Source organism: Elgaria multicarinata, chromosome 4 (assembly GCF_023053635.1).
Source record: "Elgaria multicarinata webbii isolate HBS135686 ecotype San Diego chromosome 4, rElgMul1.1.pri, whole genome shotgun sequence".
In the NCBI taxonomy this organism is placed as follows: Eukaryota; Metazoa; Chordata; class Lepidosauria; order Squamata; family Anguidae; genus Elgaria; species Elgaria multicarinata.
Window position 1 is genome coordinate 6,885,486 of NC_086174.1, and position 18,636 is coordinate 6,904,121.

General features: G+C 44.3%; 1 protein-coding gene across 1 annotated transcript in view; it reads left to right on the forward strand.

Annotated features, from left to right (window-relative positions):
- The first annotated feature begins 1,296 nt into the window (after positions 1-1,296).
- The window catches only part of LOC134397241 (L-threonine 3-dehydrogenase, mitochondrial-like), a 28,085-nt gene continuing 10,745 nt past the window's right edge, over positions 1,297-18,636 (forward strand). Inside the window, exons 1-2 of the mRNA XM_063123715.1 lie at positions 1,297-1,368; positions 16,287-16,481. Coding sequence (XP_062979785.1) covers positions 16,298-16,481 — 184 coding nt within the window. The 5' untranslated portion in view covers positions 1,297-1,368; positions 16,287-16,297. The remainder of the gene's footprint in view (positions 1,369-16,286; positions 16,482-18,636) is intronic.

The window sequence follows — 18,636 nt, forward strand, 5'->3', positions numbered from 1 at the left end:
AACGGTTTTTAATGCTTTATGTGTGTATGTTCTGCGTTTTAAAATTTTAAATTTTGTATACTTGTCTTTATCTCAATTTTAGAATTTCTGTAAACCGCCCAGAGAGCTCTTTGTGTAATAAATTATGTGTAATAAATAAATAAATAAATAAAAATGTAATATAAATAAATAAATAAATTCAACAGGAGAGGTGCCTACTATGCAGAGGGCTGTATTTAAGCCTATACGCTGCTGCTATAGCCAGGCCTCCATCTATGCGACAACAGAATTGCTCCTCATTAAATATAAACCCGATTTTTCGTTGATTCAAATATAGGTAAAGGGCGTCACACTGCAGCAGCAACAGCGATTTATATCCTGATTTTTTAAAAAGTGAGTTATAAATGCGCACGTGCGCATTATCGCACCTACGAAGCTATGGAGGAGAGAGGAGCGAAGCTACAAATTTTGTATGCGGAGCTCTGCAGATTCATAAAACAGACAATGCAGGAGCGGGGTGGGGGGGCACAAACGAGGCAGCAGAGGGAAAGGAACGAGGCAGCAGAACACGTCTCTTTCGTCTGGCTGCCTGTTTTCCCCCCTTTTGTTTTTGTGAATCGCCCAGACAGCTTCGCATATTGGGCAGTACAGAAATACAATAAATATATAAATACATAAATTTGTTTTAAGAAGCTTTCTCTGCAGAGCTCCACAGTATAAATATGTCAAGAAATACTTTTGTAAGCCGCCGTGAGAGCCTTTTTTGGCTGAACGGCAGCATAAAAATCCTTAAATAAAATATATATATATATATATATATATATATATATATATATATAATATAATATATATATTCTACCCACCACAAAGCTCTCTTGATTTTAAATAGCCACGAATAACACCCCCCCTTTCCCAAAAAAGTCCTTTAAGGCCATAAAGTGACAGGATGACGTCAGGACAAGACGCGTTAGCATCACAGCGCTGCCTGTGCCCTCCTGGGGGTGACGTCACGCCTCCTTCCCCCCCCCCCCCGCGCTCCCTCCTTCCCTCTTGCGCCAAAGCCGCCCGGCCCTTCGGCTCCGCCAAGCGGTCCCCATAGCAACCGCGCCAGGACCGCGTCGGCACCTGCCAGTAACGGTTTGGCCGCCTGCCGCGTTCGCTCGTCTCCGTCACTGCCGGGCGAGGGGGAGTGAGATGGCGGCGTCTCGCTCTTAGCCTATCAGAAGGGAGAGGCTGAGGCCGGGAGGTGGGCGGGGCTTGGTGACGCGGAGCCGGCACAGGGGTATAAAAAGCCCGGTGGGAGCGTCGTCTGAGGCGTTGTCTGTCGCGGGAGGTCGAAGGCAGCGCGACGGTCCCCCAATAGAGCCGCCTGCGAGGAAAGCCAAACAGGTGAGTGGATGTCACATTTCTTAAATGTCCTCACCAAAGAGGTGCTGGGGTTTACAAAGCTTCCTGACAGCTTCACCACCCCTGTGACGAAGGGTGAGGCGAATGCCCTTTGTACATGCTCAGAGGCAGGCTATTTGCCTAATGGGGTGCTGTTAAGCCCTCTTGGGATACACAGAATTTGGGGGGGGGGGGGTTTAACTACCTTTGCCGTGTTTGTTTGCTTTTCCTGCCAAAGTACTTCTAGGCTCTCTGCCTCATTCAGGGTTTTTTAACCCCCCCCCCAATCTGTCTTTTAATTTCCATTTGTAGATCTCCCATCCCTGCTTTTAATGATGCACTGGTTTTAAACGTTTGGGTTAGTTTTATGTATTTTATGGGGTTTTTATTTGTGTTGCACCCTGCCTTGATCCAGAGGGAGAGGCGGGTAAGAAATAAATGAATTATTATTATTATTATTATTATTATTATTATTATTATTATTATTATTTTCCTTTTACCAGGGGGGGGGGAAAGATCCCTTAAGGGGGGGGAGGAGACAGAGTGGCTGCAGAAGTCACGACAAAGGAGCCGAAGCATCTTACCTGGAAATAACCAAAACTAAAGTGGGCAGATAAAAATTATAGACACATATCTTGTGCCTCAAATAAAAGGCCACCTGTATAACTTCGTCTTTTAGATACTCTGTGCTTCTCTTGGTATCTTCTCTTGCTACCATCTTTTATTCCCCCCCTCCCCTTTGACTGAATAAACTCTACCCCAGGCTTTATTTATTTTTATTTTTCAACTCTCCTTTTATTCTACCTGGGTAGTGTTTATTCAAACTTAGTTTCCATGCTGCTTTGTTTTGGCTTTCTCATCCTTGGTGATACCTTTTTTCCTTTTTTTTTTTTTAAACCGGATCCACTGTGCCCTGTTGTATTGGAATCCCCAATGTCTGCAGTACAACAGGGAAAAATGGTTGCTTAAAAAGTATTTAAATTCAAAGTATTTGAATGTTAGCCTATGCGGCAGGGTTTTGCTATTTTATTGTTTTACTCTGTACGGCACCATGCACACTGATGGTGCTACATAAATAAATAATAATAATAATTTGTATATTGTCTTTCTGAAACCCACCAAGGTGGCATACTGGTATTTTCCATAAGTAAAGCAGTGCTATCGGTGGATCTGGAGCTTTTCAAAGCAGTGACAAGGGACGTCTCTCTGCCCTGAGGCACTTGCTACAGGGCAAGGCTGCAGAAAGGAGAAAATATTATATATACGTACGTAGGGTGTGTTTTAGTAGGGGATGAGGAACAAGGAGTTCAGCCAAAGGCAAATACACGCGTGCACCTGCTTTGTACCAAATCGGATCATTTGTCTATCATTTGCCCTGCACGATCTCCCCAGGATCTCTGATAAAGAGTCTCTTCCATCCCTTTTCCCTATTTCAGTCCCTGGCAAATAATTCCTTGCAATGACCAGCATTAAACCTGTGCTAGGCCCTGTCTCTGTCATTCACAAAAAAGGAAGATAGTGACTGGGCATGTTTAGCCTGGAGAAGAGAACATTGAGGGGAGACATGATAGCACTCTTCAAATACTTAAAAGGTGGTCACACAGAGGAGGGCCAGGATCTCTTCTCGATCCTCCCAGAGTGCAGGACACGGAATAACGGGCTCAAGTTAAAAGAAGCCAAATTCTGGCTGGACATCAGGAAAAACTTCCTGACTGTTAGAGCAGTATGACAATGGAACCATTTACCTAGGGAGGTTGTGGGCTCTCCCACACTAGAGGCCTTCAAGAGGCATCTGGACAACCATCTGTCAGGGATGCTTTAGGGTGGATTCCTGCATTGAGCAGGGGATTGGGCTTGATGGCCTTGTAGGCCCCTTCCAACTCTGCTGTTCTATGATTCTATGGCCATAGCTAGACCTAAGGTTTATCCCTGGATCGTCCATGGGTCAAACCTGTTCACCTAGGTGACACACAGGGGATCCAGTGCTCAGGCAGGGACGAACCCTGGATGATCCCAGGATATACCTTAGGTCTAGCTGTGGCTACAGACAGAGTTGGTGTTATATAGATCTTCTGGGAGGGTTTTTATCCTAAGAACACATGGAAGTATTTTAATTTAAATCCCATGATCTGCTCCTCCCTCCCAATGCAGTGGAAAAAAGGGAGGCTAAGGGGAGACACGACAGAGGTTTACAAAACCTCTTTCTGCCCAAAGATCCAGTTTAAAAGCTCTTCGCAACCACATCCCAGTGGTGGGTGGGGCCAGAATATTGAAATGTGGATAGGGAGACATTTTTCTCCATATCCCATAATACTAGAACCCAGTGGGGTCATCCCGTGAAGCTGATGGGTGGGAGACTCAGGACAAATAAAAGGAAGGACTTCTTCACACAGCGTATAGTTAAATTATGGGATTCACTTCCACAAGATGTAGTGATGGCCACCGATTTGGATGGCTTTAAAAGAGGGTTGGATAAATTCCTGGAGGAGACGGCTACCAATGGCTACTAGCCCTGATGGTTGTGTGATACCTCCAGTGTTCAAGGCAGTAAGCCTGTGTGCACCAGTTGCTGAGGAACATGGGTGGGAGGGTACTGTTGCACCATGTCCTGCTTTGTTGGTCCCTGGTCGACAGCTGGTTGGCCCCTGTGTGAACAGAGTGCTGGACTAGATGGACCCTTGGTCTGATCCAGCATCAGGGCACTAATTACATTCTTATGTGCAGTGTCTGCCCTGATAAGCCTTGCTTCCTGACCACTTTCTCTGCTCCTTAGTTTGAATTGCCACTGCCTGCTTGCTTCAGAATCCCTTTTGAATTCCTCCTTTTTGTAATATTACACTTAAAACCGTGCACCTCTGCAAACAGGCCTCTTGTCCTATTTTTATATTCTGCTTCTCAAACACTGCTGGGAAGTTTCCAGGGCCCGTATATATATTTGGCATTCCCCAGGACCATGTATTGGGCAAAAGGCGGGATACAAATAAATATAGTCATAATCATAATAACATGTGTGCTTTCCCTATATGTGGTAGGAACATAGGACATTGTCTTATACCAAGTAAGATCATTGGCCCGTTCAGCTCACGTTGCCTCTGTTGACTAGCAGTGGTTATACAGGGTTTCAGAGATGAGTATTTCCCAGTCCAGCCTGGGATCTTTTGCATGCAAGCATGTTTTCTGCCACTTCTTCAAATAGTATTCACTGTGCCACCTGGGATCATTTTATTTGCTGCTCTTTTCTCTCTCTCACTTTGTTCTTCTCCTGTGCTGTCCCTTCAACCATTGGGGGGGATTATTCTTCAGAAAGTACCTTCAGAAAGTACCATGTCACTCCACTTCTGAAATCTCTTCATTGGCTTCCAATTCACTCCAGAATCCACTATAAACTTCTCCTGTTGACCTTCAAAGCTTTTCACGGCCTAGCTCCTGCCTATCTCTCCTCTCTCATCTCACACTATTGCCCCGCTCGTGCTCTCCGCTCCTCTGATGCCATGCTTCTCGCCTGCCCAAGGACCTCCACTTCCCTTACTCGGCTTCGTCCTTTTTCTTCTGCTGCCCCTTACGCCTGGAACGCTCTTCCAGAACACTTGAGAACTACCAACTCAATCACAGCTTTTAAAACTCAGCTAAAAACTTTTCTTTTCCCTATAGCTTTTAAATATTGAGTTTGTTCTGACTCTATACTGTTAGCTTCACCCTACCCGGTGCCTGTTTACACTTCTCTGTGCCTGTTTGCATTCTCTTTCCCTGCTTATTGTTTACTGCAACTTTATTAGATTGTAAGCCTATGCGGCAGGGTCTTGCTATTTACTGTGTATAATCTGTACAGCACCATGTACATTGATGGTGCTATATAAATAAATAATAATAATAATAATAACAGTGCACCTGCTACTCCTGTATGCGTCTTTGGATTTTGTTGCTCAGGTCTCTCAGATGGCACCACTCTTGATATGCCTTTTCCTCCTTGATGTACCCAGTTTGCCATGATGTCCCTCAAAGGTTGCTCTTGCAGTGCCGCTCTTCCTGCTGCCTCACACCTCTTGTGTTGTGACACCAAGGTTTTTTCTTTGCCTACGAAAAGGCCTAGTTCATCCCACCATTTTACCAATATCCATGCCTTCTCTCTGAGTTCTCGTAAGAAAAGCTAAGTGAGCATTCTCTTTGAGAAGCCCTTCTGTCGTGCCTGCACGAACCACAGTTGGCCATTCAGAGTTGCCTTCAAAACAATCTTTTTGTCACCCTTCCCTGAAAGTCATCTTCCCTGCAGTTCTTCTCAGTCCAATTGCAAAGGCTGGCTACCCTTAATCAGTAGTAGCCAGCAGTTTGCCATCTGGTGCAGTGTCTGATGTCTATTCAGTATAGGAATTCATGTCCCATCCTTCAAATAGATTCCCAGGACGGCTTAAAATACTAAAGCAAAAAGCACAATAGAAAGCCAATTTAAAATATAAAAAAATCAGGCTACAAAAAGCATCAGCAGGATCTGAATCTGAAAGGGCAGTTCAAAAATCTCTCAATGCTATAACTGTTTAGATTAAAAGGCTTAGGAAAATAAAAAAAGCCTTTGCCTGGTGTTGAAATTACATCAGCATAGGTGCCAGGGAACCCTGTGGAGGGCATTCCACGATCAAGGTGTGATTACTGAGAAGGCCCTTTACCTGGTAACCACCCACCTTGCCTCAAATGTTGAGGCATCTAGAGAAGGGGCCCTGATGAAGATCTTCAAGCCTAATGAATTGACTTGTAGCCTACAGGTTTTTGCCATAATACATTTGGTAGTCTTTAAAGTGCCACTTTGTGTTTGCTGCAATGGATTAAAACAGCTATCCCCGTGGATATTTTTTTTTAAGTTTTCAACTTTTTAAAAATTCTATCAATTACCCAATTGTTCTCTGAGTCATGTACAAAAATGATCAATTATTTTCTGTCTTCAGCCCAATCCACTCAGCACTTCTGCTTCGCATCTTGGAGACTCAATCTAGTATGTTCCTTGTTCTGGTCCACTACCCCGAGCTACTGAGGCTTCTGCCTGGGTGCACAAAGATTGCAACCTGATCCCCCTCTCCAGAAATAGTAACAGAGTGGACAAGTAAAATGTGGCAGCTGGTGTGGGCCGCCGTCACGGAATATACAATTATATTAGCAGTATGGAGGCTTGTGGAGAAACCTCTCGCTAAAAAGCAGCAGGGCAAAGAAGAGGAAACCTTTTATTTATGTTTTCTGTCCATCTGCTATTCTCAAACTTCCTGGAACCCCTTCTGAGGACAGCCACTGAAGCTGCTCTGCTTAATCCAGGAAGTGCCAAGCACCAGCAGATGGGTTCTGGTGGATCTCATATGCCATCGAGTCCAATGCAGGAATCTCATAAGGGGGAATTGGGTTCTGATTGCCGGAGGGAAGGAGCAATTAGCGTCTCCCCTACAGTCCTTTCACCTGTGATATAGGCGGTCTCCTTGCAGTTTAGAATCATAGAATAGCAGAGTTGGAAGGGGCCTACAAGGCCATCGAGTCCAACCCCCTGCTCAATGCAGGAATCCACCCTAAAGCATCCCTGACAGATGGTTGTCCAGCTGTCCCTTGAAGGCCTCTAGTGTGGGAGCGGCCACAACCTCACCAGGCAACTGATTCCATTGTCATACTGCTCTAACAGTCAGGAAGTTTTTCCTGATGTCCAGCCGGAATCTGGCTTCCTTTAACTTGAGCCCTTTCTTCCGTGTCCTGCACTCTGGGAGGATCGAGAAGAGATCCTGGCCCTCCTCTGTGTGACCACCTTTGAAGTATTTGAAGAGTGCTCTCCTGTCTCCCCTCCATCTTTTCTTCTCCAGGCTAAACATGCCCAGTTCTTTCAGTCTCTCTTCATAGGGCTTTGTTTCCAGACCCCTGATCATCCTGGTTGCCCTCCTCTGAACATGCTCCAGCTTGTCTGCATCCTTTTAAACGGCTTTGCTGGGGGGTGGGGGGGATTTGCTTTGGAGCTCTTCCCCCACCCAATGCTTTCCCTAGCTCTCAGGGCATACCATTAGGCAGGGTGAGCCTTCCACATCAGGCAGCTGGTCTTGGTTGTCATGAAAGGGCAGGAAGGACACGTGCTTGCTGGATTTTCTGCCTCAGGTGCCAGAATAGCTGGGCTGGCCTTGGGCACTATGTACCTTGACTGGGGGAGAGGGGGCACCGTTTACTGCTCCTACCTTGGACTGATCCTGCAACCAGCCTTTGAAAGGTTGTAGGAGACTTGCAATTGTCTTTCCCAGAGAGGGAATTGGCCTAGGGGAAAGAATGTACATCTGAAGTTATGCATCACCAGAGGCTAATCCCACCACTGTCAGCCCTTTTAAGATGATGGAAGACAGGTCTAAAAGTGCAAAGGAATCCAGGGGGGATGCAATTTCCCTCAGTCCAGTTTCTCCTCTATAAGGCCCCAGGCTAAAAGCAGGTGAGCAGCAGGTAGCTGGCTTCTCTTTAGCCCTCATAGTAAGCCCTGGAGCCTTGAAGGGTTATGCCTGCATGGTACTTTCTGCTGCTGGGGTTGCATGAAGACAGTACAGATGTTTCATCCTTAAGTTATATGAGGAAAGAAATGGCTTGCATGTGTCCTGTTTAAACAACACCACTGTTGCTGCATACCTTTGTGGTGTTCCCCCTCCCCCAAAACCCCTCCTTTTTTCTGGCCCATCTGGGCACTGAGTGTGTATGCAAACTGGGCACTTAGTGAATCATCTGTCTTCATTGGGACCTCTTCATCCTTTTGGATTGCAAATGCTCACTATGGGACCCAGGGTCAATCATGCCTTCCCCATGATATATTGATGGCGGAAATGGGGAGGGTAGTGAATTTTCCTCTTGAATTCTAGGGATCCCCATGAAATAAAATGCAGACAAAACAGCAAGAGTTAGATGTGTCGAAGTCCCAGTCTATCGAGTTAGTTGTCAATAGTTGCCTAGAGCACTATTTGCAGCGGAAAGGTGGGTTATAATTTAATGAGCAAAATAAATTCCACTCATTTAATGGATAGGAGAATGACTGTCTTTCTGTTGATGGTGTGGATTGCACGATCCAACTTGGAATCCCTCTGTGTTGTAGGAAGTGGACACTCATTGGTTCTTCATATGGTTATATAATCCATAAAATGTATTCCTATGGTTGAATTTGCACTCTGAAAACTTTTGCTTGAAAAGTGCTCCAAAAGTATAGATAATCAAAATGCCTGAAAATTCGGGTGCGCATGCTTCCCCCCGCCCCAGTTCCAAAAGGAAAATATGTAACATGGTTTCTTGTTGATTTCGTTTTGGTGCCATTTCATGTGGGTCTCTAGTGAGTGTCCTTCACTTTCTTTTGAACTTCCCTTTTATTACCATTTTAAAACCAAAAAGAACCACCTGTCTTTGTAGGTGTTGCAACAGCAGCGCATTCCAACAGTAGCTGAAGACCAATAAATTGCCTGCCGCTTCTGGTGCGTGGTGCCATGGCCAATAACTGCTGCCTAAATGATATTGCTCAATGCAGTGTGCAAGCCAGAGGTTAACCTGGTGCTTGGCTGTCATGAGTCAGGAGTTATGGGCTGTAATTAGGGAGCGTCTTGAAATTTAAAATGGAAATTGCAGCGTTATAGCAATTCCGGAGAAGCTAGTTGCTGTAATAGAGCACCAGGCACAAACATGAGCAGCTGTGCAAAAATGAGAGTGCCTGTGCACGCTGTCGATGAAAGGTTAAAAATAAAGTCCTGTTAAATGTATGCAATCCATAGCCTGGCTGTTTGTGTGTAATGTGTGACATGATCGAGCCTAAGTTAAGCATCTTACAATATCACTGCTTGCAGTGGGGGAAAGTTAAGTACCTCCTTAACTTCCATTAAAAATGTCGCTGTGATACTGTGCCCACCTATCATGACATAAGCCCCACTGAATTCCATGAGACTGAGTTCTGAGTATACATGTATAGGATTGCACTGTTAGACGTGCAGTTGTATTTATGTAGAATGTAGAAGTCGCTTAGGCTGAACGATTCCCATAAAATTGTTAACATATCCGTATTTCTTTGATTGTAAGACGCCATCGATTGTAAGACGCACACTAATTTCAGCACCACCAACAGGAAAAAAACAAACCTAAGACACACCCACGATTCTAAGACGCACCCCATTTTTAGAGATGTTTATATGGGGGGGAAAGTGTGTCTTAGAATCGAAGAAATAGGGTAGTAAAACACATAATAGAACACACACACACACAACAAACAACTCAGGGGAAATTTTTTAAGGACCCAGTAATAAAAGTATGGCAAAGGCAAAAGAAAATTACTGAGTATAATTATAGTTAATTGCTGAACGCTAGTCTATATGCAGATTCTTCACATTGCTTTCTAAAACATGGTAGATTTAAACTACATTGTGTTTCATTTTTCAGCTAATTTCATAGAGGAAGGGCCACTTCCAAAAATGCTTTCTCTTGTCTCCCTGTTCATGTTACTAGGGATAGTGGTTATGCAGTTCCTCCCTCCCTCTCTTAACTTGTGCTGTGTTTCTGATCTACCAGTTCTACTGAAGGAAGTCAGTCTTGCCCTAGAGACAGAGGTGAGCATGTGGAACCAGTAACTGAAGGGACAGACAAACCTTGAACTTAAGGGAGTCTGAGGAATAAAAGCTAAATGTCCAGTTGTAACAAGCAAGATGAATAGGGGCAGAACCTTTAACCAAAGAGTCATCCAGGTCAGTGCACACACCCATCTGTTTCCTGGAAGCTTCTCTTTTATTCTGTCCATGGTGGTTTCTCCATGATATTCGCCCTGCTTGCTGCTTCACAAGCAGTCTGAGCCTGCAATTAGTCCGAAGCGGAAGCGACTGAAAGAATAAACAGCAACTTGGTCTGCATGACAAAGGCTTGCAATAGCATTCAGAACTGGAAAGCCCCGACAGTTAAAGCCAGTTGGGCAACCATCCACCACAGGAAGAACTTCTAATCAGCAGCCACCACAAGAAGGGTGGATCTGTGGGTTGCCCATGCTATCTGGCTGTCAAGGCAGATCCCAAGGATAAAGAGAGACTGAAACAACTGGGCATGTTTAGCCTGGAGAATAAAAGATTGAGGGGAGACATGAGAGCACTCTTCAAATACTTAAAAGGTTGTCACACAGAGGAGGGCCAGGATCTCTTCTGGATCCTCCCAGAGTGCAGGACACGGAATAACGGGCTCAAGTTAAAGGAAGCCAGATTCCAGCTGGACATCAGGAAAAACTTCCTGACTGTTAGAGCAGTTACCTAGGGAGGTTGTGGGCTCTCCCACACTAGAGGCCTTCAAGAGGCAGCTGGACAACCCTCTGTCAGGGATGCTTTAGGGTGGATTCCTGCATTGAGCAGGGGGTTGGACTCGATGGCCTTGTAGGCCCCTTCCAACTCTGCTGTTCTATGATTCTATGATGTTTGTAGAGAAGAAGGGGAAGGATGCTAGGACTGCGTTGGCTTTCCTCATTTTTATAATAAACCTGCTATGTAGTATGTAAGTGCTTTGTTTAATTTGATTTTAACTGTGTATATTTATTGTTTTATACTGTATATTTTTATCTGTATGCCGCTCCGAGATCTTAATGATATAGGGCGGGATATAAATGTTTTAAATAAATAAATAATCACTCTTATCCTCAGAACAATCCCATGAGGTAGGAGAGGGTGTGTGATGGCAATTTCCCCCAGAAAGTTATAAATGGCAGCAGCTTGGCTAGAGAGGGTGGACAACCATCTGTCAGGGATGCTTTAGGGTGGATTCCTGCATTGAGCAGGGGGTTGGACACAATGGACTTGTAGGCCCCTTCCAACTCTGCGATCCTATGATTCTATGACTAAGGCCACATTGGGATTTACTAAGAAGTTTATGTGTTTTTCCTAAGGATGGAATCTGATCTGGGTTACAACTGGATCTGTTTTCCCCCCCAGGAAAGCAGGGGGACATCAACCATTATTTGTTCCTTCATCCTAACAGCCCTAAGGCCATGATGGGTCCAACCAGAAATCACAACAGCACCTTTTAGAGCCAAGTTTGAATGTCTGGGATAGCCTCCCATGTTCCATCTTAAGACTGTGACTAAATGCAAGCGCCATGGCTTAAACACCAGCTCGCTTTTCTCCCACCCTCACCCCGCCCACTTTTGCTTTGTTTGCCCTCTTCCCAAGAAAGTTTGTACAATATTTTATGACTTGGGTTAGCTATTAAAGGTATTGCCCCAATAAGGATCTTGGAATCTTCAAATGAGCAGCTGTTAAGTGTATCGGCAGCTAGAAATTGTTAGAATAGATTGATGATTCCATCTCCTGTTTCTTCATTCTGGTGGCTGGAATCAGAAGCTGCAAGTACTTCTTTTAGTCTCCTCTAAGGGCTAAGCAACACGTTATACTAATCACACTTATTTTAAAAAGGTGTTTCAACACTGCCGCTTATTTTGAAGCAGCAGCAGCTGGTGGGCCTAAATACAGTGCTGTGTTCCTGGTTTGGATTGGGACCCTGTTCCATTTGTCCCTATGAACAGAGGATATTTAGGGGCAAATAGTGGGGTGGGGGAGAGGGGGGGGGGGAGAGTGACCTTTGGTGGGAAGCACAGTCCAGACTGGTGGCCTGCCGGCTGGTTGCCCTTCAAAATGAAAGTGGCATCCTTAAGCATGCATTAACAAAAAGTGTTTATATGGTTCCTCAGTTAAGGCTGCTTTTGAGAAAAATGTATTGTGTTAATAGTAACATGCTCAAGTAGTAGGTTAATTTTAGTTTCCATCCCTTTAATTTTAAGTAAGTGTTTACTTATTTTAATATGGTGGTGGAGCCTTAAGGAACTTCCTGTCCTAGAAGCCAAAGCCATGACGTTCCTTATCACCACATTTTTAAGCGTCATTAACTCTCCATAAATAGTTCTGTTGATACTGATAAGAGCCATAGGGCCGCCAGTTCATAAACATTGTGTGTGCGTGCTTAGCGATTACCCTGCTGGTCTGGTGATGGGACATATTATAGCCAGAGATTAACTTTTATTGCTATTTACTTAGGGCGACCATATGAAAAGGAGGACAGGGCTCCTGTATCTTTAACAGTTGAATAGAAAAGGGAATTTCAGCAGGTGTCATTAGTATATATGGAGAACCTGGTGAAATTCCCTCTTCATCACCACAGTTAAAGCTGCAGGAGCTATCCTAGAGTGATCAGATTTAAAAGAGCTTTAACTGTTATGATGAAGAGGGAATTTCACCAGGTTCTCTGTATATACAAATGACACCTGCTGAAATTCCCTTTTCAATACAACTGTTAAAGATACAGGAGCCCTGTCCTCCTTTTCATAGGGTCAGCCTAATTTACTAGCAATGTGGCTTTATAAATTTGGCTTTGCAGTTCCTTATTACAAAACTCTGCTACTTGCTGCTATGAGTGCAGTGTTAATAATACTGGAATACTCTAAACCAGCCTTCCTCAACCTGGGGCGCTCCAGATGTGTTGGACTGCATCTCCCAGCTCTGCTGGCTGGGGCACATCTGGAGCGCCCCAGGTTGAGGAAGGCTGCAAACAGAGGGGCCTCTTTGTTGCTGCTGTCAGCCACTTTTATTAAAGATATTGACAGCATAGTTGTTGGTCTTTACACAATGGGGATATTTCATCTTAAAGTTACAAGAACCCACTGCAGTATTTATTTAAGGGTATCATGTTTGCCTTGAGTTAAGAGATCGGCTCTAACAGTTTTTAATGTGTTTTGTATTCACTGTTGTTCCCTGCCTTGATCCGGGTGGAAAAGCGGGTAAGAAATAAATTATTATTATTATTATTATCATTATTATTATTATTATTATTATTATTAGGATGGTTTTGGATTTGTTAGTGACAGTGACTTTTTTCCTCTGCTCGCAATCTGAGTGAGTGGTTCTTAAATTGTCGTATAAATTTAATTTACCTGTAAAATGGCATAACGCACATACTTGAGCTATATCTGTTTTGTTTTCTGTCGCTGGCGAATAATCTTGACTTTCGGTGGTGGGTAAGCATTTGCAGCTTTTTGTTCTCTCCAGCTCTGTGGTTTGAAGTACCACTGAGAGTTTTTACCTTAATTTACAAGAAAAATCCGGACTATAGCACTTGACTTTGTGGAGATTAGAAGTAATATCACCCCAAACTACTACTGTGGCTGCTGTTTTAATAGCAGCCAATAGGTGTGTGTTAATTTAGCCTCCCCCTACCAAGATGGAGCGTGTTCAGAAGAGGGCAACCAGGATGATCAGGGGTCTGGAAACAAAGCCCTATGAGGAGAGACTGAAAGAACTGGGCATGTTTAGCCTGGAGAAGAGAAGATGGAGGGGAGACATGAGAGCACGCTTCAAATACTTAAAAGGTTGTCACACAGAGGAGGGCCAGGATCTCTTCTCGATCCTTCCAGAGTGCAGGACACGGAATAACGGGCTTAAGTTAAAGGAAGCCAGATTCCAGCTGGACATCAGGAAAAACTTCCTGACTGTTAGAGCGGTATGGCAATGGAATCAGTTACCTAGGGAGATTTTGGGCTCTCCCACACTAGAGGCCTTCAAGAGGCAGCTGGACAACCGTCTGTCGGGGATGCTTTAGGGTGGATTCCTGCATTGAGCAGGGGGTTGGACTCGATGGCCTTGTAGGCACCTTCCAGCTCTGCTGTTCTATGATTCTATGAAAGGATAAAATGAAGAATAAACCCGGCGTCCCATCCAGGTGTGCCCAGCACTAGAAAAACAGCATTCCTTTCACTTGTCTGTGTGTATACTGCAGTGACGCTATTTTTAAATCAAACAAACTGGGTGGCAATATTTCCATCTTATGATGAGATCATGTGTGTGTGTGCAGGCCCACACCCACCCCTTTTCTGTTTAGTAGACAACTCCCACTCCCTTGAGATCTCTCATTGGCTTAGCAGGGAGGCCGTGCCCCATAAATATCACTCCCTTTTGCTTTGCCAAGCCTCTGGAAGAAAGGAAGGTAAGCTGAGAGAGAGAGAGCATGTTGCATCATCCCTCTGTCTGAGGGAGGGAGAGGGAAGAATACTTTCCCTTTTAAAATCATTTTTAAAAATTGTATTATTTTGAATGTTCTGTCTTTCTGTTTGGTTGATTTCCCCAAGATGCCAAGTACTAACGGGACAAATTTAGAGTGCAGAATTTTAGTAATCGGGCACACGTGCCATTTTCCTGCGAGGGCTAGGATTTGGCACTATCGCTGGTCTTTATGAAAATTAAATTCGGCTAAGCGCTGTCACTTTCGTGGATGTACTAAGCCATAACTCTGCTGGCCAGAATTCTGGTTTTGGTGTACAGGAAAATTGCTTCCATGTTGTAGTGAGGCTATTCCCCTGTCTGGCCCTTTGTTGTTGGGAAAAAAGTTCTATAACTTCATCAACAGTCTGTGTCTGTATGTGGATCCCTTCGGCCCTGCTTTGAATTTACAACCAACAGGTGTAGCTAGAACCTTTGCTAATTTTGGCTGACTCTGAAAACTTCTAACATTGGGCAGTAAATCAATAGGCATGGTGAATAATAAAGTATTGTGTGTTTCTAAATGAATCTCATGCAGGACAACAGACATTTATGATGGAAATATAACTTGGGTATCGTGTTAAAATAAACCTCCGTTGATATCAGTCTCTTCTTTGTGGTCAAAAAATTGTGCGCGGTTCTCCTGCAGTCAAATCAAAATGTAACTGCATTTAACGTAGGGTGTATGAACTTTGATGACATGTGATGTCACTAAGCTGAAAAGTGGGATATGAACTTCATGTTGTCCCTGAAAGATGATGCTGTACCATAGTACATTCCTGTAAGGTTAACATAGGAGAGTTCCTGGACTGGCTGCTGTGTTATATACCGAGAGGATTTGGCCATTTAGATTTTCTGTCTTGAGCTGCCTCCGACCCCGCAGAAGTTAAGGGAACAGTTGGTAGGCTTGCAAAAAGGCTCTGAACTCTGGGATTTGCCTGCAGTGCATGATGGGCTGACTGGCATTATTGAATACTAGTTCTATATAAACAGTTATCACAAGGGAAATCCCTAAAAATAAAAATAAACAAATGACACAATTGCAACAGATTATTATTATTATTATTATTATTATTATTATTATTATTTATATAGCACCATCAATGTACATGGTGCTGTACAGAGTAAGACAGTAAATAGCAAGACCCTGCCGCATAGGCTTACATTCTAATAAAATCATAATAAAACAATAAGGAGGGGAAGAGAATGCAAACAGGCACAGGGTAGGGTAAACAGGCACTGGGTAGGGTAAAACTAACAGTATAAAGTCAGAACAAAATCAAGTTTTAAAAGCTTTAGGAAAAAGAAAAGTTTTTAGCTGAGCTTTAAAAGCTGCGGTTGAACTTGTAGTTTTCAAATGTTCTGGAAGAGCGTTCCAGGCATAAGGGGCAGCAGAAGAAAATGGACGAAGCCGAGCAAGGGAAGTAGAGACCCTTGGGCAGGCGAGAAACATGGCATCAGAGGAGCGAAGAGCACGAGCGGGGCAATAGTGTGAGATGAGAGAGGAGAGATAGGAAGGAGCTCATTTTTTCTGGGAACTTCCAGTGCTGCTCTGTGTTGATTCAGCCATGTTCCAGTCAAGCATGAGTACATAGGCAGCTACATCAGTTTAGATTATTGGTCCATTTAGCTCAGTATTGCCTACCCTGACTGGCAGCATCTCTGCTGGGTTTCAGGCAGGTGTCTCACCCAGCTCTACCTGGAGATGCCAGAGATTGAACCTGGAACTTTTTGTATGCAAAACACGTGCTCTGCTACCGAGAGAACAGGAGCCCTCTTCATTGTAGCTAGTGAGGTATACTGGCAATTCATTAACTCTTCAGGAATTGGCTCTGTTTGAACAGTCCCTGTTGGTGGAACAACTTATTAGTAACCATAACGTTTTCCATTTTCTTCCAGCGCTCTTAAAAATGCCAGCCATCAGAACCTTAAGCCGAGCTGTCAGGCAGGTGTTGCAGAAACCTGGCTGTGGCTGTCAGGTTGCTGTTGTGCCGGTTAGGTGTCTTGGTTTCTCACCCCGGCAGGTAAATTCAGACGCCAGCTTCCATTCGGTATCTTTCTCGGAAACTGACCATCCACGGGTGTTAATTACAGGTAAGTCTGCTTTTTTAGGTACTACTCTGATGCTCGTTTCCTGTGTGGTGTTTGAATTTCCTTGTCGTAACAGCCGTTTGTGTTAATATTCCTCCGATTTTTACGTAAACATTGGGTTTGGGAGGCAACGAAACATCTTGGAGTCTACCTCTTTGGATACATTGGCCCATCCCTTCTCTTTATCCCAGACTATCATTAGAAAGCAGGGCATTGCTCCAACGACAGCTCTGGACCAGGCCTGAGAAGACATCAGGCTTGTGGGATCTAATTTGTTTGGCAGTAGAAACCTGAGGTCCACCATCCAGAGCTGGTGGGGCAGACATATGCTAAGAATTGAGGAACAGGAAGCCTTCTGAGCACGTGCTTGGCCCAGGAACTTGTGAGCTTGGTTCTGGTACTGTTCACAACTCCTCTTACCCAAAACTCCACTCTTGCTTTTCTCTGCCAAGTGTTCTTTTTCAGCAACCTAATTTAGAGGGGGAAGGCTTGTTTCTCGCTGGAATATTAGAATTGAGGGACTCCTGCTGATCTGTTGCAAATCATCCAGAGATCTATCGGTAGATCTCGCTCCATGTTCTCCCCATATCAACTCAGATACCAAAGCGACTCTGTTAAAAGAGAGCTTAAGTGGCCATCAGGCTACTTTGTATGATGGATCATCTCCGTTTTTCTCTTGAGCAAGAGTCCCAGAAGAAACGGATATTTATTTTATTTATTTATTTATTTATTTATTTATTTATTTATTTAATTACATTTATATACCGCCCCACAGCCGAAGCTCTCTGGGCGGTTTACAACATTTTAAAATAGTAAACATTAAAAATATACAATTTAAACACACACACACACACACACACACACACACACATAAAAACAGTATAAAAACAACAGTATCCATTTAAAAACAACAATTGTGGGGTCCATTAAAAACAAACTTAACGTTGTTAAATGCTGTTAAAATGCTGTTAAAAATGCCTGGGAGAAGAGAAAAGTCTTGACCTGGCGCCGAAAAGATAACAATGTTGGCGCCAGGCGAGCCTCATCGGGGAGATCATTCCACAGTCGGGGGGCCACCACTGAAAAGGCCCTCTCCCTTGTTGCCATCCTCCGAGCTTCCCTTGGAGTAGGCACTCGGAGGAGGACCTTAGATGTTGAGCGCAGTGTACGGGTAGGTTCATGTCGGGAGAGGCGTTCCATCAGGTATTGTGGTCCCAAGCCATGTAGGGCTTTATAGGTTAAGACCAGCACCTTGAATTGGGCTCGGAAACATATAGGCAGCCAATGCAAGCGGGCCAGAATCGGTGTTACATGCTCAAACCTCCCTGTTCCAGCTATCAATCTGGCCGCCGCATTTTGCACAAGCTGCAGCTTCCGGACCGTCTTCAAAGGCAGCCCCATGTAGAGGGCATTGCAGTAATCTAATTTGGAAGTTACCAGAGTATGGACAACTGAAGCTAGGTTATCCCTGTCCACTTGGAAAGTAGCAATTTAGCATCTAGAAGGGTTGGTATAGTCTGTGTTTGCTCATGCTGAAAGAGAATAACAATTCTATTTAAAATGGAACATTTCATTGTCTTCTCACTCATTCCCTTTACTTTCCCACCAACACTGTCCCTTGGCAATTGATAGTTTAGAAATGGTTATTGTAAGTGGGTAGAAAGCCCAGTCTCACTAGGAACAGCAAACTGCTATAGTGATGTCTCCCAGTTCGTTGCATTTGATGTATCTGTATACCTTGCTTTTGTGTGTGCTGCTTGTGAAGTCACGGCCCTGAAAGGCAGCCTATAGATCCATTGAATAAATAAATAAGATAATTCATCTTTGCTTACCAAGGATCTTATGCCTGAAATGCTCCTAATGGTCCAGCCAGCCAACTAAGCCTTTCTATGGAAGTCTTTCATAGAATCATAGAATAGCAGAGTTGGAAGGGGCCTACAAGGCCATCGAGTCCAACCCCCTGCTCATTGCAGGAATCCACCCTAAAGCATCCCTGACAGATGGTTGTCCAGCTGCCTCTTGAAGGCCCCTAGTGTGGGAGAGCCCACCACCTCCCTAGGTAACTGATTCCATTGTTGTACTGCTCTAACAGGAAGTTTTTCCTGACGTCCAGCGGGAATCTGGCTTCCTTTAACTTGAGCCCGTTATTCCGTGTCCT